The sequence below is a fragment of the Meriones unguiculatus genome, chromosome 8 (assembly GCF_030254825.1).
Source record: "Meriones unguiculatus strain TT.TT164.6M chromosome 8, Bangor_MerUng_6.1, whole genome shotgun sequence".
Classification (NCBI taxonomy): domain Eukaryota; kingdom Metazoa; phylum Chordata; class Mammalia; order Rodentia; family Muridae; genus Meriones; species Meriones unguiculatus.
Window position 1 is genome coordinate 46,130,402 of NC_083356.1, and position 20,926 is coordinate 46,151,327.

At 37.9% G+C, this 20,926-nt stretch overlaps 1 protein-coding gene across 1 annotated transcript in view; it reads right to left on the reverse strand.

Annotated features, from left to right (window-relative positions):
• Positions 1-1,120: 1,120 nt before the first annotated feature.
• Colec10 (collectin subfamily member 10) overlaps positions 1,121-20,926 on the reverse strand; it is a 47,688-nt gene continuing 27,882 nt past the window's right edge. The window contains exons 3-6 of the mRNA XM_060389415.1: positions 19,748-19,819; positions 6,142-6,195; positions 4,391-4,486; positions 1,121-2,182 (exon numbers count right to left, since the gene is read on the reverse strand). Coding sequence (XP_060245398.1) covers positions 1,794-2,182; positions 4,391-4,486; positions 6,142-6,195; positions 19,748-19,819 — 611 coding nt within the window. The 3' untranslated portion in view covers positions 1,121-1,793. The remainder of the gene's footprint in view (positions 2,183-4,390; positions 4,487-6,141; positions 6,196-19,747; positions 19,820-20,926) is intronic.

The following is a 20,926-nucleotide window of genomic DNA, read 5'->3' on the forward strand; positions in this document are numbered from 1 at the left end:
TCCCTTGAAAGAAAAACAGAAAAAAAAGGCACACATTTTCATGTAGTGCTAATTAAATATGTAATGTCCTAAGAAGTTCTTTCAGGCAAGGCTACAGGATGGATCCTATTCCTTCAAACTGCCATCTACTCTAAAAGCATCCTTCAAAGTGAGATGAGTTTCTGAGAGAATGATTGTTAACATTATAACATTTATAATAGAAATGATACCATTTGCCATATGCTTAAAATATCCAGACTTCAGGGACTCAGAGCATTTGCAAACATGGATCCAACAGGAGCCGCCCTAGGCTGTGTTTGGTCTTGGCTGCCTCTCTCTTCTCTCAGCCCTTTCTGGGTATTCCAATTCTCTGAGATCTGGGCTGGCATTTGGTGTGGTGCCCTGATTTGTAATTGTATTAAACTGGTCAGTCTTCAAAATACCCTATGTCACATTCTCAATACTCATTTCATAGCTCATTTCATAACCTGATAAATGTCAAAGATTTAACAAATTGCCCCTATTGAGCTGAACTGAATAAGGCATTCGTGGGAAACCCAACTTTAATGTCATCATTTCCTAATGACACCTGGCACAATTAGAACTTTCAGAACTTTCCCCAGACATGGGAATGGAAAGTCCACAATCTGGCCTACAGATGCTTATAGGTCTTAAAATCTAGTTTAGATATTGATTAATGGTCCACATTTTAAAATATGGAGTTATAAAGTTCTGGACACCCGACTTTGGCTCAAATGTCAGGACCCTGGCTTGCAGCGATTCTGGGTCTTGTGTGGCAATGACAGCAGTGGCCAAGAAATAGCTGGCTCCCTTAAAGAGCAGGCTGTGCTTAGCAGATCAGGGGCCTCACCCCTTCCAGTTCATCTATTTATGTCATCTCTCTGGACTCTGTAAGACGTGGGTTTGCGACTCTTGGTGCATTCACAGAACTCATGCCAGTAAATCTCATCTCACAACCAGTTAGTCCTGGGCGCAGTCATGAACAGATGGTTTAAGGCGAACATATGTTGTTGATCTGTTTCTCTTGTTCCATTAACTGTTTTGCCAGCATTTTAAACAATCTAATCATGTGTCACAACCGGTAAGGAGAGGCATCAGTTTATAAGAAGAGAAGCTAGAGTTTTGTTCAACTGTTTATTTTCAAATGCCAGATGAAAGCTGCTTTGAGGTTTGATCTGCAGCTCAAGGAACACTGTTGCCAACTCAGAAAATGAGGATTTTATAGACATTCCAAATGCTGTGCCTGACATATCTCTATCATGTCAAAATAACAGGAAGGTCATCTCCAACCACATTAATTTACAGAGAGGGAAAGGTCTCCAATAAAATTCCTCAATGAGTGACATAAGAGGAAGGGGACCTGGAGAGGGTAGAACTTTAATGCTTTTAGAGTTTTCTGAAGGCTTTAACCCTTTCCCCCTCATTCTTTATGCTGAATGTAAGGAATGTCTGTATGAATACATTTATGAAAATGAAGTCATTAATAGCTAGGGGCATTTTAACAGAAGGACGATACTATGTACTGTTTAGTCTCAACTCCATCCTTTTCCCTTTTGAATTCTGGAGTTTTTCTTCCATCAAGTGAGAGGGTTAAGTAGAGATGTGAGAGGAAGATCCCCAAGAATGGCCCAAGTAAACATCGTGTACAAAAATTTCACACTTGACACAGAAGATAGTGGAGGTAAGGCCCTTATACCATCTTAGAAAGTGTGGTGTAAATTAGGGAAGCAAAGATGGATAACAGTAACTTTTAGGAGGCCTAGGAAAAGAGGGACTGCATAACATGAGGGAAGTCATCTTTTCTTGACAAACTCGCAGACGAAATACATGGTAAGGTGGCACTCTGTGTCATTCCACCTGCCTGAGCTCAGCATCTCCACACAGTCCTCATGGCCATAGGGGTCACTAGGCTCCCCCTCCTTCCAGTTGCTGTAGTTCTGCAATGGAGTGTTGTCTGTGAACACATACTGCCCCTCCCTCTCAAGGTCGTTAACCCCAATGAACACTCTGAAGAAACCACTCTTGGCGACGTAGTCAGCAATAAGGGTGTTAACGACTTCATCCTTTGGCATGGCCAGCATCCCTCCCCGGATCCTGCAGTGGGTCAGCGATTCCCTGTAGTTCTTCTCCTCCTGCACGATGTAGTAAAATTTCTCTTCAGTTTCCCGGATCCCTGCTATGACTGTAGGGTAGGGAGGAAGAATATCATGATATGTCTCAATACATACCAATATAATATGATCAGATTTCTATGTAGTCACTCAACAGCCAAGAGCTGTTTTGCAAGGTCATAATGAGATAGTTACTCATTTAATTTCTTCAGTGCCTTTCTGTTTATCAGGTAAGAAACGGAAGTCTACCATTTGCTCTCCCTCTCCTTCCCCCTCAGCTTCCCACACATCTGTCCAATAGCAGACCTGGTAACAAGGCCCAGTTAACATGAGTTGCTCCCTGGAGCAGCTCACCATTTTTGTATCAGATAATGAGGCCCCCTTTCTTTCACATCCACACCATTGGGAAGACTCTGCTCATCTTTTTGATGACAGCGAAAATGAATTTTCCCATATGAAGCTTTTCCAATGCCTTTTACTGGACATGGAATCTTCTATGTTCCCATTGTCCCTTCTAGTCTGCATTTATATCACCTAGCAATCCCATTCTGATTGCTTGTGTATATCTTCCCTTGAACTGAATGTCAGTGTTAATGTCTGACAACTCTTCAACCTGGTGCTTAGAACATTCCAAGAAATGCCAACTGCCTATCAAAAACAAATTCAATGAACAATATGGGAATAATAAATAAGTTTGGCTACTTCAGGACAAGTTTCTGGACTATGGACACGTGCAACAATTGAGATTATCCATACAGCTGTAGGGGAAACTTAGCTACTGACTGAGTTTCATGATACAACTAGATATGAAAAATCTTTTTATTTATGATTATTTGTGTATATCTCTCTCTGTATAGGCCATGGTATGTTAGGGTGCCCACAGAAATCAGAAAATGGTGTCAGATCCTCTGGAAGTGGAATTACAGGCAGTACATGCATGCTCAGAACTGAACTGGAATCCTCTGAAGGGGCATTCCAAACTCTCAACTGCTGAGCCATCTCTCCACCCCCACGCTTACAACTAGAACTTAAAACCAATTAAGTTGCTTAGTTAAGCTTTGGTATTTCCTATGCCTCTATCATTACACAGTAACTCTGAACACAAGATGGCATTTGTTTGCCTCCGGTAATGAGTAACACATACATCTGTGTTACACTAGTATCACACTTAAGTGAAAGTTCAGGTAGACGAAATCAGCCATAATAGTCCCTGCATCAGTTCCTTCAGTAAAACTGTCTTAGCAAAGCCCTTTCCAAGTTGAGATTTTTCTACTCATTAATGTGGGAAAATGAACAAAGGGCAAGAAAATTTTTTAATAGCTGAACAACTTAAAGAAACACATAAGACCTATATTGAATGTGTTATTGGAAGAGGAGTCAGGAAAACCCTATTTTACTATTGGTGTGTAAGGGCATTCTATCAGCTGTTGTAACATAATACAATGAAAAACATTAAATGCTATATTGTTCATAAAACCCTAAATGCTGTATTGTACATAGTTATGTGCTATCCCAAGTAGTCAAGGAAGTAACCATTGCTACTATCATATTTTCAGAGTGGCTGTTTCTGTTTGACCCTTGACTCCCTCTATTCTCTTGGCTCAGCTTGCCCAACTCTTCTTTTCTCTCCTTCTGCTTAATGGATCAACCTGACTCCATATTAAGATTAAAAAAGCCACCTTGTTACAAGGTCAAAATAAGTTCATTCCTGTTTCTGTAAAAGTTGAATTTGATCAGGTCTTGACCCATTTTCTGGAATTTTACATGTTCCCCACATTAACTCTTGACTCCTTCCCTGATAAGATGCTCTGAAAAATAATTGTGAAAAGTTCTCCTAACTTCCTAAACAAACAGAAACTCTTGGAAACCGCCTAGTCTTGCAGTTTTGTGGACTACATAAGCCCTACTTTTTCTTATGTTCGATCCTTTTTTCTCAAACCCTTTTAGGGAGATAACTTTGTCTGACAGAAAAAAAAAAAAAACAAAAACAAAAAACAAAAAACAACTTGCCTAATTTGCCTAAAGAATTTGGGTAATGGTCTCTACTCCCATTTGGTGGGATTAACACCTACTTTTAACAAAGTCCCCTTTCCTACTGACACACCACACGCTTATGATTGAATCTGTGTGATGAAATTTAAAAAAATTTGAAATCCGAGATGATAATCAGTATTTGAGAGGTTTTTGATACTTTGACCCAAGGCATTTCTTGCTAAGAAATGTAGTGTTGAAAGACCAGATCAATAGATACGAGCCATGGCAAAGAGGTAACTGTTTACCATTCTTGATGAATTTCATTGATGTCTTAAGACGAGCAACACTAAGATCCAGCTGTCCAACCACTTTCCTGTATCTCCCGCAGTCACAGATGGTACCTTATAAATGACAAAACGAGAGTTCTTGGTGAAGCACACAGAGACCGGTTGGAGCAGACCATTTCTCTCTTTTCAGTACTTTCTATCATTTTTCTACCTTGGTCACATCTCTCTATGAACTGAGATATATTTAACTTTTCATTTAAAACAAAGGTTTCAAATTTCTTTTATCTTAAAAAATAAAGCATCTTTTAGAAATGTTTGAAATTAATTATAGCCAGAATCTCGAAACAACCTAGATATTCCTCAAAGAACAGATAAAGAAACTGTGGTGGTACATTTACACAATAGAATACTACTCAGCTATTAAAAACATGGAAATTTTGATGTGCTGGAGGGTGTTGGTAGGGGTTGTTACTCCTGTTCTGAGGAGTAGGGGAGAGGGTATGGGAGAAGAGACAGGAAGAGATGGGACGGGAGGAGAGGAGGGAGGGGGCTAAGATCAGGATGTCGTATGATCAGGATGTCATATTTATTTATGTGAATAAATAAGTAAATAAATAAACAACAAAACAAAAAACAGCTCTAAATGAGAGTTTTACAAAGAATGAATGAGACGAACCGCTGCACAGACATCGTGAGCCATTTGGCATTTTTGTCGAGTATAGAAATGGCCTGCTCAATTTCAAAAGAAACTTTTTACAGCTTCCTTAAAATGTATTTGCAGCCAGGCCTCTCTTCTCTTACTGCATTATTCACAAGCTTACGCAGCTCTCCCAAGATAGAAGAAGCTTCTCGTGATTAAATCACATGTTAACTCTGATTATCCATATAAAGTACAGCTGTCAAGTTTCAAAGACTATGTTTAAACCTTGTGAATATATGCAGTTTAAATTTTATAAGGCAGCTGTCCGGTTTATGGGTTAACTATTATTTTAATTCGTTATGCAGTTCCCTTTGCTCACCCAGCTTTCTAACTGCCTCCTGTTGTAGTGAGGAGAAGCAGCATCAAAGAAAATCGTGGTAAATTCAAATGACTCTTTTATTTCTGTTTAGTGGTGGATTCCGACAGTTTTCCATTTCTCTACTGCTCGGCAGTATGAAAAGTTAAACTGATTTTATTAGGCAAATGGAAAAATACCCTGTGCTTTAACTGATCCATGTACACAGATAAGCACAGGGACTATAAGGCAATTCTTTGAATGAGTCTTCACTAAATCACTGTGAATAGAAACAGCTGGAATTTTCCCCCTAACAGCCTACTTGCTTCCTCATATCAAACATTAGAAACAGAGTTCTATGAAGACTCCCATAGCTCATGCAGGACAGACTCTGTAGCCAGGTGACCTTAAAGGATCAGCAATGGGGGCCAGTGTGTGGCTCAGATATTCTGGACCAAAGGCATGGCTATGGATACATATTCTGGTGTGGACTTTCCTCTCAGTTCCAGCTCTCCTCCCTGATATGCTGGGCTTGCTTCTCACAATGAGCATTGCAGTGATGGAATGTGCCCTCGCTTCTTCCCCCAGGGCTTGGAAAGTCACCAGCGTGCAGACAGGAAAGTTCTCTTCCTCTCTGTCTTCTATCCCAGAGATATAAAGTTGAATGCATAGAAAGAGATTCTGTTTTCTTCAAAAAGAAAAGTGGAGTTTTGAGCTGGAAAGGTAGAGTAGTGTTAGACATCAATGGAAACACAGTGAGCATATCATTCATACCTGCCTTGCCTTTTTCTCCAGGAATCCCAAGTAGACCCTTTTCCCCTTTGTCACCTAAATAGAACAGAAAAAAAAGCACAATAAATAAATAAACAAACACTAGTGAGTTGTTTGAAGCTGACAACATCCTGTACTTCTAAAACCAGAGAAAACAGCTTCCAAATTTTTATTTTCATTATCTCAAACTAATATCCAGTGGCATTTTACAAACTCATTTGCTTTGGGTTGTTCACAGGCTTAATCAATCAGATGAGCCACAATTTATTTAAATTGATCATTGAAATTCTGCAGGATGTATAAAGAATATTAGAACTTACGGTACTTGTCTCACTGATAATACGGCCTTTGCATTAACAACAAGGCCAATACAATGTGCAGCATGATTTTAATTTAAGAAACACAATTGCTTTGCAAATTTGCATCTGCTAGTTAACATGCTAACCTGCCTGCAGTTACTATTTTTCAGGTCATTGTATGTGGCTTTGACCTTGGCTTCTTTAAAAGAAAGAAAGAAATAAATGCACAGATGAGTTCAACAAATATTTACTTTCTGCAGTCATAACCGCTAGGTTCTTGGAGAAAATATACAGAAAGACAAGATTAAACTTTAGACTTCAAAGCATTTCCAGTTTTTAGAAAAGAAATGACACATGCAAATATCTGCTCTGCAGAGTCTTATCACAGTAGACTGAAATGTCAACCTCAGTAATTTTTCTTTCTGTTCTTCTTTCCATGGAGCCATTATCTTACTCAGTCAGAAGGCTCCAAAAAATAATTCTCAAAGAGGCAGGGTCTTTGAAACAGAGGGAAAGAAACAAAAAAAAATAATAATGCTTTTTTTTTAAAACTTCAAAATAACTCCTGAAGCCCACATCAGACACAATAATTGAAAGGGAAAGCTTTTGATTTACAAGACAAAATGTTTGGCTGAAGTACTTGAGGATCAAAAGAGAAGAAATTGAGAGGAGTGAAATGAAGTTTCATGCTTTAAAGGTGATCTGGCAGTATAAAAGAAAATATGAAGGATATAAACAGGCTGAAGGTCACCCAGGCTGAAGGGGTAGGAGGACTACTCCTATCTGGATTAGAACTAAGGAAAGGCAGGAAGTTGTATAATTCTATAGTTTTGGTTTGATGTCACCTTCCCCCAATCAAGGCCATTGTAGAGCTTCTAGGGTCCCTTGCGTCATTTGCTCTGAGGGTGTCATTCATTATTTTTTTTTCATTTAATTATCTGTATTTAATTTTATAGTCATTAACAAGTAATCTTTTGGTATATTCTACAGAAAAAAATATAGGAATATTAGAAAGTAGATGAGTCACTGATAGTCTTAGTTGTGATGCCTGTTTGTTTCTACCTTTTTTCTTCTTTAAAATCCAACTGTATTTATTGATTTGGAAACAAGAAGCGTTCTGTAAATAAGCTTTTAGATAACATAAGAGGCAGAGAAATGTGGTATAGGAAAAAATTGGTTGTTACCATAGTGGTCAAAAAATAATTTAAAAAAAAATAGAAGAAAGCAGGTTGAACGGAGCTATGCCTAACACGAAATTTTTCTGGGTAAGTATGTAAAATGGAATGATAACTGAAGGCTAGATGGGTAGACTGGATTTGAGAAAAGGCTGGGAGTAGGTTGGTTCCGTGTTTTAATGACTGTCCTCAAGTTCTTTGATGGATATGCTTGACTCAGTCCCAGGTATGCAGATGGTCAGTACAGCCGGAAAGAAGTGGGAAGGTTCCAATGAAACATTTCATTTCCTATGGTTCTAAAATTCCTTGATAAAGAACTTGGTGAGAAAAGGGAAGAGGAGGAATGTTAATGTCAAAACTACAACAGCAATTTTAAAGCTATGTTTGTAAATGCCAAAAAAAAAAAAAAAAAGTTGAACAGCTGTGTCTGCCTTTGGAACTGACACAGCCAGCTCCCAGGGGGAGCTTCCCAGAGAAAGTGGCCCAGCACAACTAAAGGTTTACCAAGTAATCAACTTCAAAGAAGTTACCTTAAGAACTATAGTTTGTCTCTTACAGACGAGCAAAATGAAACAAAATCTTCTCAATTATCCTTTCAAGTATTATATTTAAAAAATGTATTCTGAGTTATCCTTGAGTTTTCAGAGGCACCAGATCAGGCTGTCATGAAAGTCAGAATGAACCAAGAAATATTAGATGCACACAGGAGAGTCTATACACCGAAGGATCTGAAAAATCCTAAATCTCTTCCAAAGAAAACACATTTATATGCCATAACATGGGTGTATAATTTTCCAAAGGACTAATTGAGCAAGTTTGTTTTCATTCTCCAAAGCTAAGAGTCTTCCTCAGTGGAGTGGTGTCATTCATTATTATCACCACTGTCTGCTGAGTGCTTCTCACTAAGAGATTTTCTTAATGAAGAAAGTATGTTTAATGTTTAATGGGATCCCATGGATTTCTCACACCTTTGTAAATCTATCTGTGTGGACACTTTCTTTAGAGTAATGTCAGCCATTCAGGTGCTTGGCTACCAGAAGGAAAAGAAAGAGCCCCTTGAAAGCAGAAGCCTCAAAACTTGTACTTGGATGATCACATGACAAATCAAGCCTGGGAAAGATCCTTCTAACAAAGATGATTAACCTAAGAGGGAGTCAGAAAAGTTGGAACCGTAGTAGTTAAGCCTGCCTACCAAGAACTTCAGCAGTATCAGATAGAAGGGTATGGACAGCATAGAGGTAGTGAGGAAAAAAAAACTGCCTTGCTGAGGAAGATTGCTCACATCTTAGTTGTCCCCTGAAGACTCTTTATTTCCTCTTACTGTAACCTACGGTAAGTTACAGTAAGAATATGTTAGTAGAAGGAAGGGGACATGCATTTACTAAATATAGATAGGTTGCCAAACATTCTTCATGCTTCACTCATGGCATTAAATCTTTATTTTACAACCAAAGGGACTTGAGTTCACAGAGACAAATTACATGCTCAATAGTTTGAGTGGTAGTGTTGGTATGCAAATCCAACCATTTCTGATTCCCCTGTTTATAATGCCTTGCAGATGAGTTGGCTGATGACCTAATGAAGCAAAATAAAGCAAAAATGTTATCAAAGTGAAGTAAGCCAGGTACAAAAAGACGGAAACCCCATGATCCTACTCATATATGGCACTGAAAACAACAACAACAACAAGAAAAACTCACTCCTGTAGATACAGACAGTATCATAATGGTTAGCAGATGCTAGAGAGGGTAGGATCTGGAGAAGCTGGAAAAGGCTGCTCCAGAGGAATAAAGTTAGAATTAGTAGGAGAAAGCCCTGGTGTTCTGTTGCACTGCAGGGGATTATTGTAGGTAGTAATGTATTCCTACTTCCAAATAGCTAGGGGAGATCTTAACTATTTCAGTGCAAAAAAGAAGTAAGTGTTTAAGGGGTAGGTATGTCAACTTCATTGGATCGTTTCATGATGTGCATATGCATCAAAATATTATAGCCTACCCACGAGTCTGATAATGAAGTCAGGTAAGAATCCCTTCACAATAGCCACAAATGACATAAAGTACCTTGGTGTAACCCTAACCAAGCAAGTCAAAGACTTGTATGAAAAAAATTCAGGTCTCTGAAGAAATAATTAGAAGAAGATATCAGAAGATGGAAAGATCACTCATGCTCATGGCTTGGCAGGATTAACATAGTAAAAATGGCCATTTTACCAAAAGCAATCTACAGATTCAATGCAATTCCCATCAAATTACCAACACAATTCTTTACAGACCTGGAAAGAAAAATTCTCAACTTCATATGGAATAACAAGAAACCCAGAATTGCTAAAACAATCCTCTACAATAAAAGATCTTCTGGAGGTATCTCCATCCCTGATCTTAAGTTGTACTATAGAGCAACAGTAATAAAGAATGCATGGTACTGGCATAGAAACAGAATGGTGGATCAATGGAACCGAACTGAAGACCCAGAAATAAACCCACACACTTATGGACACCTGATCTTTGACAAAGATGCCAAAAACGTACAATGGAAAAAAAGATAGCATCTTCAACAAATGGTGCTGGTCTAACTGGATGTAGAAAAATGCAAATAGATCCATACTCATCACCCTGCACAAAACTAAAGTCTAAGTGGATCAGAGAACTCAACATAAAACAAGACACATTAAATTGGTTAGAAGAAAAAGTGGGGAAGACCCTAGAATTCATTGGTACAGGAGACAATTTCCTGAACAGAACACCAACAGCCCAGGCTCTAAGAGCAACAATCAATAAATGGGACCTCATGAAACTGAAAAGCTTCTGTAAAGCAAAGGACACCATCATCAAAACAAAACGACTGCCTACAGATTGGGAAAGAATTTTCCCCAACCCTTTTTCTGACAGAGGGCTAATATCCAGTATATATAAAGAACTAATGAAGTTGAAAAGCAGCAAACCAAGTAATCCAATTAAAAAATGGGGAACAGAGTATTCTCAATAGAGGAAAATCAAATGACAGAGAAACATTTAAAGAAATGTTCGACGTCCTTAGTCATGAGGGAAATGCAAATCAAAATGACCCTAAGATTTCACCTTATACCCATCAGAATGGCCAAGATGAAAAACTCAAGTGACAACACATGCTGGAAAGGCTGTGGAGAAAGGGGAAACCCTCCTCCACTGCTGGTGGGAATGTAAACTTGTACAACCACTCTGGAAATCAATCTGACGCTTTCTCAGACAACTAGGAATAGCGCTTCCTCAAGATCGAGCCATACCACTCCTAGGCACATATCCAAAAGAGGCTCAAGTACGCAATAAGGACATTTGCTCAACCATGTTTGTAGCAGGTTTATTTGTAATAGCCAGAAGCTGGAAACAGCCCAGATGCTCCTCAACTGAAGAATGGATGCAGAAATTATGGTACATCTATACAATGAAATATTACTCAGCAATGAAAAATAAGGAAATCATGAAATTTGCAGATAAATGGTGGGACCTGGAAAGGATCATCCTGAGTCAGCTGTCCCAGAGGCAGAAAGACATACACGGTATATATTCATATATATACGATAAACCTACTAAAATCTGTACATCGAAAGAAACTAATCAAGAGAGAGGACCCTGACTAAAATGTGCAATCCTCATCCTAAAAGGGAAAGCAGAAGGACATCAGAAGAAGAAAACAGGAAACAAGCTAGAAACCTGCCACAGAGGGCCTCTGAAAGGCTCTGACCTGCAAACTATCAAAGCAGATGCTGAGACTTATGGCCAACTGTTGGGCAGAGTGCATGGAATCTTATGTAAGAAGTGGGAAATAGTAAGATCTGGAGAGGACAGGAACTCCACAAGGAGAGCAACAGAACCAGAAATTTGAACACAGGGGTCCTCCCAGAGACTCACACTTCAACCAATTTCCATGCATGGAGATAACCTAGAACCCCTGCACAGATGTAGCCCATGGCAGTTTAGTGTCCAAGTGGGTTACATAGTAATGGGGAGAGGGACTGCCTCTGACATAATCTGATTGTCCTGCTCTTTGATCACCTCCCCCTGAGGGGAGAGCAGCCTTATCAGGCCACAGAAGATGACAATGCAGCCACTCTTGATGTGATCTGATAGACAAATTCAGAAGGAAGGAGAGAAGGACCTCCCCTATCAGTGGACTTGAGGAGGGGCATGCATGAAGAAGGGGGAGGGAGGGTGGGATCGGGAGGGGAGGAGGGAGGGGCTTATAGGGGGATACAAAGTGAATAAAGTGTAATTAATAGAAAAAAATAAATAAATTTGAAAAATTAGGAAAAACATTTGCAGGAATTGTTTTAAATGACCTTGCAAAAGAAAAGATAAATTGCTATAGTCAATTGTTAAATAATATATAAACCAGAATCAAGGAGTGCTTTGGTATCTGAGACTATGCAATATAATTAAATAGTTATCAAGAATTATACAGTAATGAATAAATTCTTGCCTAAGGGAAAAAAATAAAACAAGAAAATTTCTGAAGGAAACAGAAATCTTTGCCATAAAAACTTACTTACATATCATAAATATGTATTCAGAAGATCCAAAGGCACCATCAGTTAGTCCAATAGCTATTCTATGAATGTGGGTTTAATGTTTTATTTTCTTATAATTTATATTTTGATTGCACTTAAATCTCTTTCAAATTGGTATGGATTGAACACGGATTCTAATTCCATTAAAATACCTATTCTGAGTAAGTCTCATAACAGACATAAAATAAATACAGATAACAATAATCTCCCTTACTGGCAGTTTCAATGTCTGGAATTGTAGTTCCTCATGATCATCCATAGTCCAAAATTATTAAATAGAAACTCCAGAAATAAACAATTAATGAGCTTTAAATTACATATAATTTGAGTAACATTTAAAAAGTCTCATTTTAGCTTCCTGGAAAATGAATCATCCACTTGCATTATGTCCACTTTATAAATATTACCTTCATACCCATTAGTTAATTGTTATCTCAGTTATCAGAAGGATTGCCACATTAATATGTTCTAAAATAACACTTATGTAGTATCATGATCTTGAGTTACAATGCCTGTGTATTTGGCTCTTTTAGCTCATGGTTTACATCACATCATCACACATCTTCACAAGAAAGGAGTACATGGTGCCATAAAATATTTTGAGAGAGAGAAAAAAAAAGTGAGACCTCATTCTCAAAACTTTTTCCATAATGTATTGCAATATGGTTACTCATTTAAATTAGTGTTTTAATCTCTTATTTTCCATGATTTACAAATAAAATTCATAATAAGAAGTATGAATTGGGAACAAATTTATAGTAAATAAAGGCTCTGCTTTACTATCTGTAGCTTTGGCATCCATCGCAAATCTTGGATATTTCTGCCAGGAATAAGAAAGGTCTGTATTTACTTTGGAAGAGTGACGGGCTTTTAAGGAAATAAAAACACACAAGAGAACAAGGATATTGACATCATGATGTACTAATATTTCAACATAAACTGAAAGCTTGCTAGGTGGTCAGAAAAGGAAAAGACCCTTGTGAATCACAGCAGAAAAGGCTACATGGTGAGCCCCAGCCTGACCTGATGTTTGTGGGATTTTTGTGGCTTCTTGAATTGATATGTGGCTTCTCTGTTGAGAAGCCATATGTATGCACTGTGGTTACTTTTCAGTGTGTTGACATGGAGCTCTTTCATTTTGTGAGAAGTTGGAAGACAAAGCTGTGAAACTGAGTGTCCGTGGGTTCCAATTCTGTACTCACTGCTGTGTGGACTGGCTGTTGAATTTCCTTAAGTCTGTCCCATTTACATCTTAAAGGGGAATAATGGTACCTGAAATGATGAATTCATTAGGGAAGCATATGAAGTAATCTCATCTCATAATGGAATTAGCACTGGCCTCCTCTCAGAGGCTGTTGAGCCAACCTGAGCCACGGGTCAGAACAAAGCACTGCAGAATGTGTCCTTAGCTTGTTTCCTGAGGATTTATCTTACCCAAACTAATTATGATTTCAAGTCACCCACAAAGCCTTATTTGGACCTGTGAGTGGGAATATGTTTATAATAAGTGTCTGCAGTAAAGAATGAGAGGTCACATTCAGAGGGACAAAAGAAACCAGAATGCTTTCAGTATTAAAGGATTATTGTCCTTAAGTAAAAACATTTGTTTTGCTATGAGATTGGATTTACCTATACTAAATCATTCTTATTTCTTATTCCTAAAATGAAATATTGACATCTGGAAAGCTACCTTAACCTCACAGGTGACAGCATTAAGGTCAACGTAGAGAGAAAGTTGGAATTAATCCAAGCCAGTGGAAAACTTAGGAGAGCCATGGCAAAATGAGGACAATAAATTTCCAAGTACTGATTAAAAATAAAATTAATCTGGGTGAGCCAAAACAATGCATCTCCATTTTTCTTAAGACATGCTCATAAATTTTGATGATACATCTCTAGATGGGAAGGAAATCTCAGCAGCTAATGGTGGAATTAACAGTGCAGAGAAGTGGTACTTAAAAGAAAATAGTAAAAAAAAAAAAAAAAGAAATAGTATGTTTTCTCATTCAATACATGTATGTATGCATGCCTGTGAATATCTATGCATAGCTAAAGGTGTGTGTGTGTTTCTGTGTATGAAACTCGGAGCTTGTGCTAAGCAAGCTCGCTACTCCTCAGCTAGGTCCAGAGCTATACCTGCATTCTTAGTACAACAAATGATTAGAAAGTTTTTACTGTGTTATAGGCATAAAGGCAAAAGTATAGTTCTCAGGTAGTTTATATATAGTACACACACAAATGCACACACATGCACACACACATTTTGTGTGTGTGTGCATGTGTATCTATGTGTGAGCATGGTGCATGTACACCTGCTTGTGAGGGTATACATGCCTGTGCATGTGTGTGCTTGTAGAAGCCGGAGGAGGACATTGAGTGTCCTGTTCTACCATTCTTTGCCTTGTTTCTTTCAGACTGGGTCTCTCACTAGACCTGCAACTTTGCTGGTGACCGGCACCTCTCAGTGATCTTCCTTCCCCTTCCCATGACTACGATGCTGGGGTTACAGGTGCCAGTTGCCACACCATCTTTTAAAATTGTTTTTCAGAATTAGAACCCAGTCCTTGGCTTAATTAGCCAGGACTCTTACCCCATAGCCTCGTGTGTTTGGATGCTTGTCATTTAGAGAGTGGCACTATTAGGAGGTTTGTCTTGTTGGAGCAGGTGTAACCGGTCATGTTGGAGGAACTGTGTCACTGTGGGGGTGGGCTCCGAGGTCTCAGCAGGCTTCCTGCTGCCTGTAGGTCAGGATATGGAACTCTCAGCTCCTGCTCCAGCACCGATGTCTGCCAGGAATGTTTCCCACCGTGATGATAATGGACTAAACCTTTGACACTGTAAGCCAGCCCCAATTCAATGTTTTCCCTATAAGAGTTGCCATGGTCATGGTGTCTCTTCACAGAAAAAGAAACCCTAACAAGACACCGCCAGAAAGGGGCAGATAGGAAAATCAGGCATAGCTCGAGCACAGCGATCAAGATGTACTCTGCGTGCTGAAGTTTATTTAACCCAACATATACAAATTTAATTATGCAACATTTGTGCAAGTCCGTCCACTTTGGGGCTTTGCCAGTCGTACCAAGGATTTGCCACTCCTCCTTTTCTCTGTCATGTACTACTAAGTTTCTTAAATTGTGACTTGTGACCACGTTTTGGGGTTGCTTAAGTAAACGTAGGTGTCAAGGAAAACGTAGCGACGGTATAAGTGTTCTGAAAATGCCAAGAGCAAAAGCCAATTCAAAATTACAGATTGACGCTATGTCTCTGAGGTGTTTGCGGCAGTGCCCACGCAAGCTGCGTCCTGTGACTTCATTGCAGCCTTGGTTCTGAGCATAGCGTGTGCCGTCATACCACAACATGGCTGAACACCGTCTGAAATACCTGGGTTCAGACTTGAGATGACTGTATGTCATGGGTTTTAGCTTTTTTATTGTATATACATAAACACGGGTGTTCAGGTACGGAAAACAAAGACCACACCTTTCGATTGTCATTCCTTAGCGGGAAAATATCAGTTCAGTGTAGCGTTTGATTGTATGGTGTTAGAAAGTTTGATGTTTAAAATTGCTGTTTGACTTTCACAAAAATATCATTGAGTGAACTTTGGCCTGAGGTTTGGACAAAATTCCAAACAATTTCTGAAATGATTCTAGACATACTTCTGCCATTTGTTCCTAATATTTATGCAAATCAAATCAGCAAAGACCATTACCCACAAAACCAACTCACTGGTTCAATTGTTATTTTAAACATGAATATTCAGCTAGCCCAGTACTGTTTAGTGATAGGCTACTGATTTTCCGTTGAAAACACTATCAACCTTATATAAAACAAGGCTGGGTGTTTTTGGATTCTATTCATTTCCATTGATTTATTTCAATATTATCTTAATACTATAATTTCATGATAAATATTTAAATTTAGCAATGCTGTTTTTATATTACAAGAGTATCTTGATATCCTTAGTACTTCTCATTTAAACATAAATTTTGCTTTGGCTTTCTGATTTTCAAGAGAATATGTTTTGAATTTTGATCAAAATGATATTGAATACAAGGAACTTGTTGGGAGGCACAGGCATATAAATAATATAGAGTTTCATTATCTGTATGACTTTACTTCCATTTCCTCAGGGACGCTTTAATTTCATTACTGTGTTGTGTTTGGTATGGAAGGCTTCTATGAGTTCTATTAAATCTATTCCTAAGTACATGATAAGTTTGATGCTATGATAAATGGTATTATTTTAATTTCATTATTTGTTTGTAGAAATAGAATTGATTTTTGTTTATTTGGCACTCTCTATGAGTAGCTTCTCTGCAGCTTATTAGAATTTTCTGATCATGCAATAAATCATCTGCATGAAACAAACCTCAGTCTGTGTTCTACTTTTGTGATTTCTAGTTCTTTTTCTCGAATTCATGTTCTACTGGAAGCTCATAATGGCTGCTTAGAATTAGTGAAAGAGTGTGATGCTAACCTCATTACAATCTCAAGAGACATTCTCAGGTTTTTTTTTTTTTAAATTATTGAATGTGTTTTAAGTATACTTTTTGTTTATATTTCCTTTTTGATCAAGTACTTTCATGCATACTTAGTTTGCTGTGTTAAAAAGTATGCAGAAATTCAAAGAAATACTTTTCAGATTTTCTTTAATTATAACTAAAATATGGAGGTTTTCCCTGGGCCTCTGTTCTTTGGAAATCTTTCAGAATCAATTGAGTCTGAACAACTTTCTAGTCACACATCAGTACAGTACATGGGCCACTGTATATGAACTGGCGAATGTTCTATGGAGAATGAGAATGAGCAACTTAATTTCAGTGTGACTCCTGCTCTAAAGCATGGCTGCCATGCTCCTAATTATTTGGGCCATTCTCTGAATGGTATGTGTATATATATATATATATACACATATATGTATATATGTACAAATATGTATATATCTCTTTATATATATACATATATACCTAGCCTGTCATAATTTCCAGAAAGATTAACTTGATGTAGGCTACAACCTCTTGTCCTATTGCAAAAGTTTTCATTATTGATTCTATTAATGTGCCTCCATCATTGAGACTTGTTATTGATAAGATATTTGTGTTCTGATTATCATCAAGTTTGAGAACACATTCTGGTAAAATAGTTGTCATGTCTGCCTAAGATATCTGATTTGCAAACCTCCAAATTGTCCCAGCCCAATGTTTGTCAAGCATTTTTTTTTTCTTGTCTGTTTCTCCATATTTCTTTTGCTAATGCTCTGGGCAGTCAGAACTACTGTTTCTTGACTTGTAGCATCCTGCACCATAGGTGGTGGGGTTACTCTTGGAGGCCAATCCTATATTGTACTGGTTAGTAATAACTTAACTGTTTATGAGAGTAACTTCAAACTACATAAACATATCGCCTCAAGTCCAAACTAAATGTTTTTCTTCACTTAAGCCTGTCTCAGTTCACTTCCTGAATACTTGTGTCCACTCCCAAACCATCCAACACAAGAAGGATGATAGAGGGAATTTAGAGCTGGAGACAGTGGCCTTGTTATAGCAGTATCAACTTCAGGGTGAAAATGGCTTAGAAGTTGAAAAAGAAACATATATATATATATATATATATATATATATATATATATATATTTAAATATATTAATTTATTTATATGTGTGTGTGCTGTTGGAGAGGCAATCATTTTAAAAATGCATACAATCACTATTTCAGCTGATAGACAGAAAATGTCTTGGTTTCCAAAATTAACAAGACATATGGTTGTGTAAACCCATGATAAGTCTTCTCTCAGGGTTTTGGGAAGGGTCTGTACACATGGAAAGTTCTGAAGCCAATCCTTCCTAGCTTTTTGATAAAACCAGCAGACTCAGTCTACAGCAGCTGCCAGGACTGTGAAGAGCATGTGCAGCTTTCCCCACGTGTGAGGATTTCAGCCAGTAATTATACACGAGGATGCTCATCTGTGTCTCCAAATGCAGTTGAAGCAAACTCCTTAAGGCTCAAGGTGGAAAAGAGAGGGAAGGGCGACAAGAGGGAGTATAGAGCATCCAGACGGCGCTGGAGGCACCAGCCTCAGCTCATACTCCCCTCTGGAAAGCTGCCTATAGGAATCCAGTGCTAGAAATAGTCCTGTTCCCCTTACTTTGGAATACTACTTGGTTACTGAGCTGCCATAGGCCACATCCGAGCAGAAGTTCTAGGTAATATTCATAGATGGTTCTTGCTTGAGTGTCAGTCTCAGAAAAGACCCTGTGCCCGGATATATTTGGTCCTGGTAGAGCTCCTATCCTTTCCATATCATGACCCCCCCCCCCAGGGGAGGAGCAGTCCTGTTAGGCCACAGAGGAGGACTTGGCAGCCAGTCCTGAAGATACCTGATAAAACAGGGTCAAATGAAAGGGGAGGAGGTCCTCCCCAATCTGTGGACTTGGAAAGGGGTAGGGAGGAGACCAGGGAGGGAGTGTGGGGTTGGGGAGGGAATGACGGAGTGGGATACAGCTGGGACACAGAGTTAACAAAATGTAACTAAAAAGAAAAATAAAATTAAAAAAACAAAAAAACAAAAAAACAAAAACAAACAAACAAAAAAAAGAAATCCAGTGCTATACACCACAAGGCGGTTGACCAGTTATGCAAAGGCCCAAATGTTTACAAATGATGCATTCATCATAACGTAAAGCATTAATTATAATACATGGGCATTAAAATAATACTCATGACACTAAGCTTCTTCCAATTTGAATCTTTGTAAAAGTATTCTTTTCCTCAAATATCCTTTATCTGGTGAAAGGAAACATGTTGCCATTCCTTAAGACATATTTCAGTTTCTGCCCATCCCAATCTTGCCTTTCTTTCCTATTTGGTGCTGCTAGTGCTTGGGTTGTTCAGGATTATAATTCTTCTTGAGAAAAACCTTATCTTTCTGAATGATCTCTGAGTTGCTGGCAATGCATTTCAATTCTCCTTCAGCTTCAGATTTCCAACCAAATGGAACAATGCCTGTATATATAAATGAATTGCTGAATATGAGAACAATTCAGACTTGTTACCATTGTGAAGCTTTATGAGATGAGGACAGAAAAGGAGAGATTAGGTAATAAAAAGCAACTATCCGTTTTCTAATACTGAAGCTGCATTTAGAGCCAAATCTCTCCAAAAAGGTGGGCACTTCAGTTTACTATCTTGATAACAAATTATGGAGACAGTATTATAAATTTCTCTACTTTAGAATTGTCTACAGTGTGCTTTGTGAGTAATCATGGCAGTATTTAAATCATGATATCATTGGGTCCTAGCAAGAGTTATGAGCTAGCCATAGATTCAGGGAGAGAGTTCAATATAGAATCTACCAGAACTTTTTGCTTGATTCTGTTCTGAAATCTTGCTTAATTTTGTTCCATTTTATTTTTATTTTTTTACTCTGAACTATGAATATGTTACTTGTATTAGACTTAAGTTAGGGAGACAGAACAAATACCATTTAAAAGAAAGAAAAGCAATCATTTTAATGACATAAAACATTAAAAATGCATTCATCATGTGCTCCCTTGCTTTAATTAGCACTGGCAAATAACATGGCCAACTTACCCTTTTTGCCAATAGGACCAGACTTGCCAATATTGCCCTGGGCTCCCATATCACCCAGCTCTCCTTTAACTCCTAAAAAACAAAGCATGCCATTATTTTAACACAAGGCTTTTTCTTTCCTTAAAGGATGTGACTAACATGATCTTTAATTCAAAGAAAAAGCTATATATATATGCTATATATATATATATATATATATATATATATACGTGTGTGTGTGTGTATACATACATACATACATATTAGGTATTTTAGGTGTATAGGTAGAATATATATTAAGTAGAATATATATCTTATGTGTTGGAATCTTAGAATATTAGGTAGAACATATCGGGTAGTAATATTTGAGCATACTAGGTAGTAATATTCTCAGGTAGAATGTGTGTATATTAGGTAGTAATATCTGTATGTTTTAGGTATATTAGGTAGTAAATATACATACTTATATGTATTTTATATATAAATATAAAATATAATGTCAATATTATAATTATAAACAAGACTTATATATGTTTATAGAATATGTTACATATATAATCATATATTATATCAAATACCTAAGATATCTAATTGTGATAGTGTTTTCTCAGAAGTTAGCTGGCTCTGTGGGCATATCTGTAGAGGTTGTCTTGATTATGTTCATTGAGGTAGGAAGACTCATTCATTGTAGATGGTACCATTCCCTGGGTTTGGGTCTTAGACTATAAACACACGTAGAAAAGAAAAGAGTGCGCTGGGTACACACACACACACACACACACACACACACACACACACTCGCATATTTCGCTTTTTTCTGTTCCTGATTATGGATGTAATGTGATAAGATCCTTCAAGCAGCTGCTGTGGCTTCATGCTTATTATAGACAGTAACTTAGAACGGTGAACAAAAGCACTTTCCCCTTTAGCTTGCTTTTGTCAAGGTATTTTACTGTAGTATCCGGGAATGAACCCAAGATACTAATATGTATTCTATACTGAATATATTATCTTTAAACCGAGTTAGGACGTACCTATTAACTAAAATGTGAGTGATTCTGACAATTCTGGGCATGTGGGTATGACAATACTTTACTGTGGCAACATTCTCAAATGCCCACAGCAGAGGGCCTGTAAAATAAAGTATAGGTTAGTGGCAGAGTGGGGTTCTTGAGCTTTGTCTTAGACGTGTTCACCTCT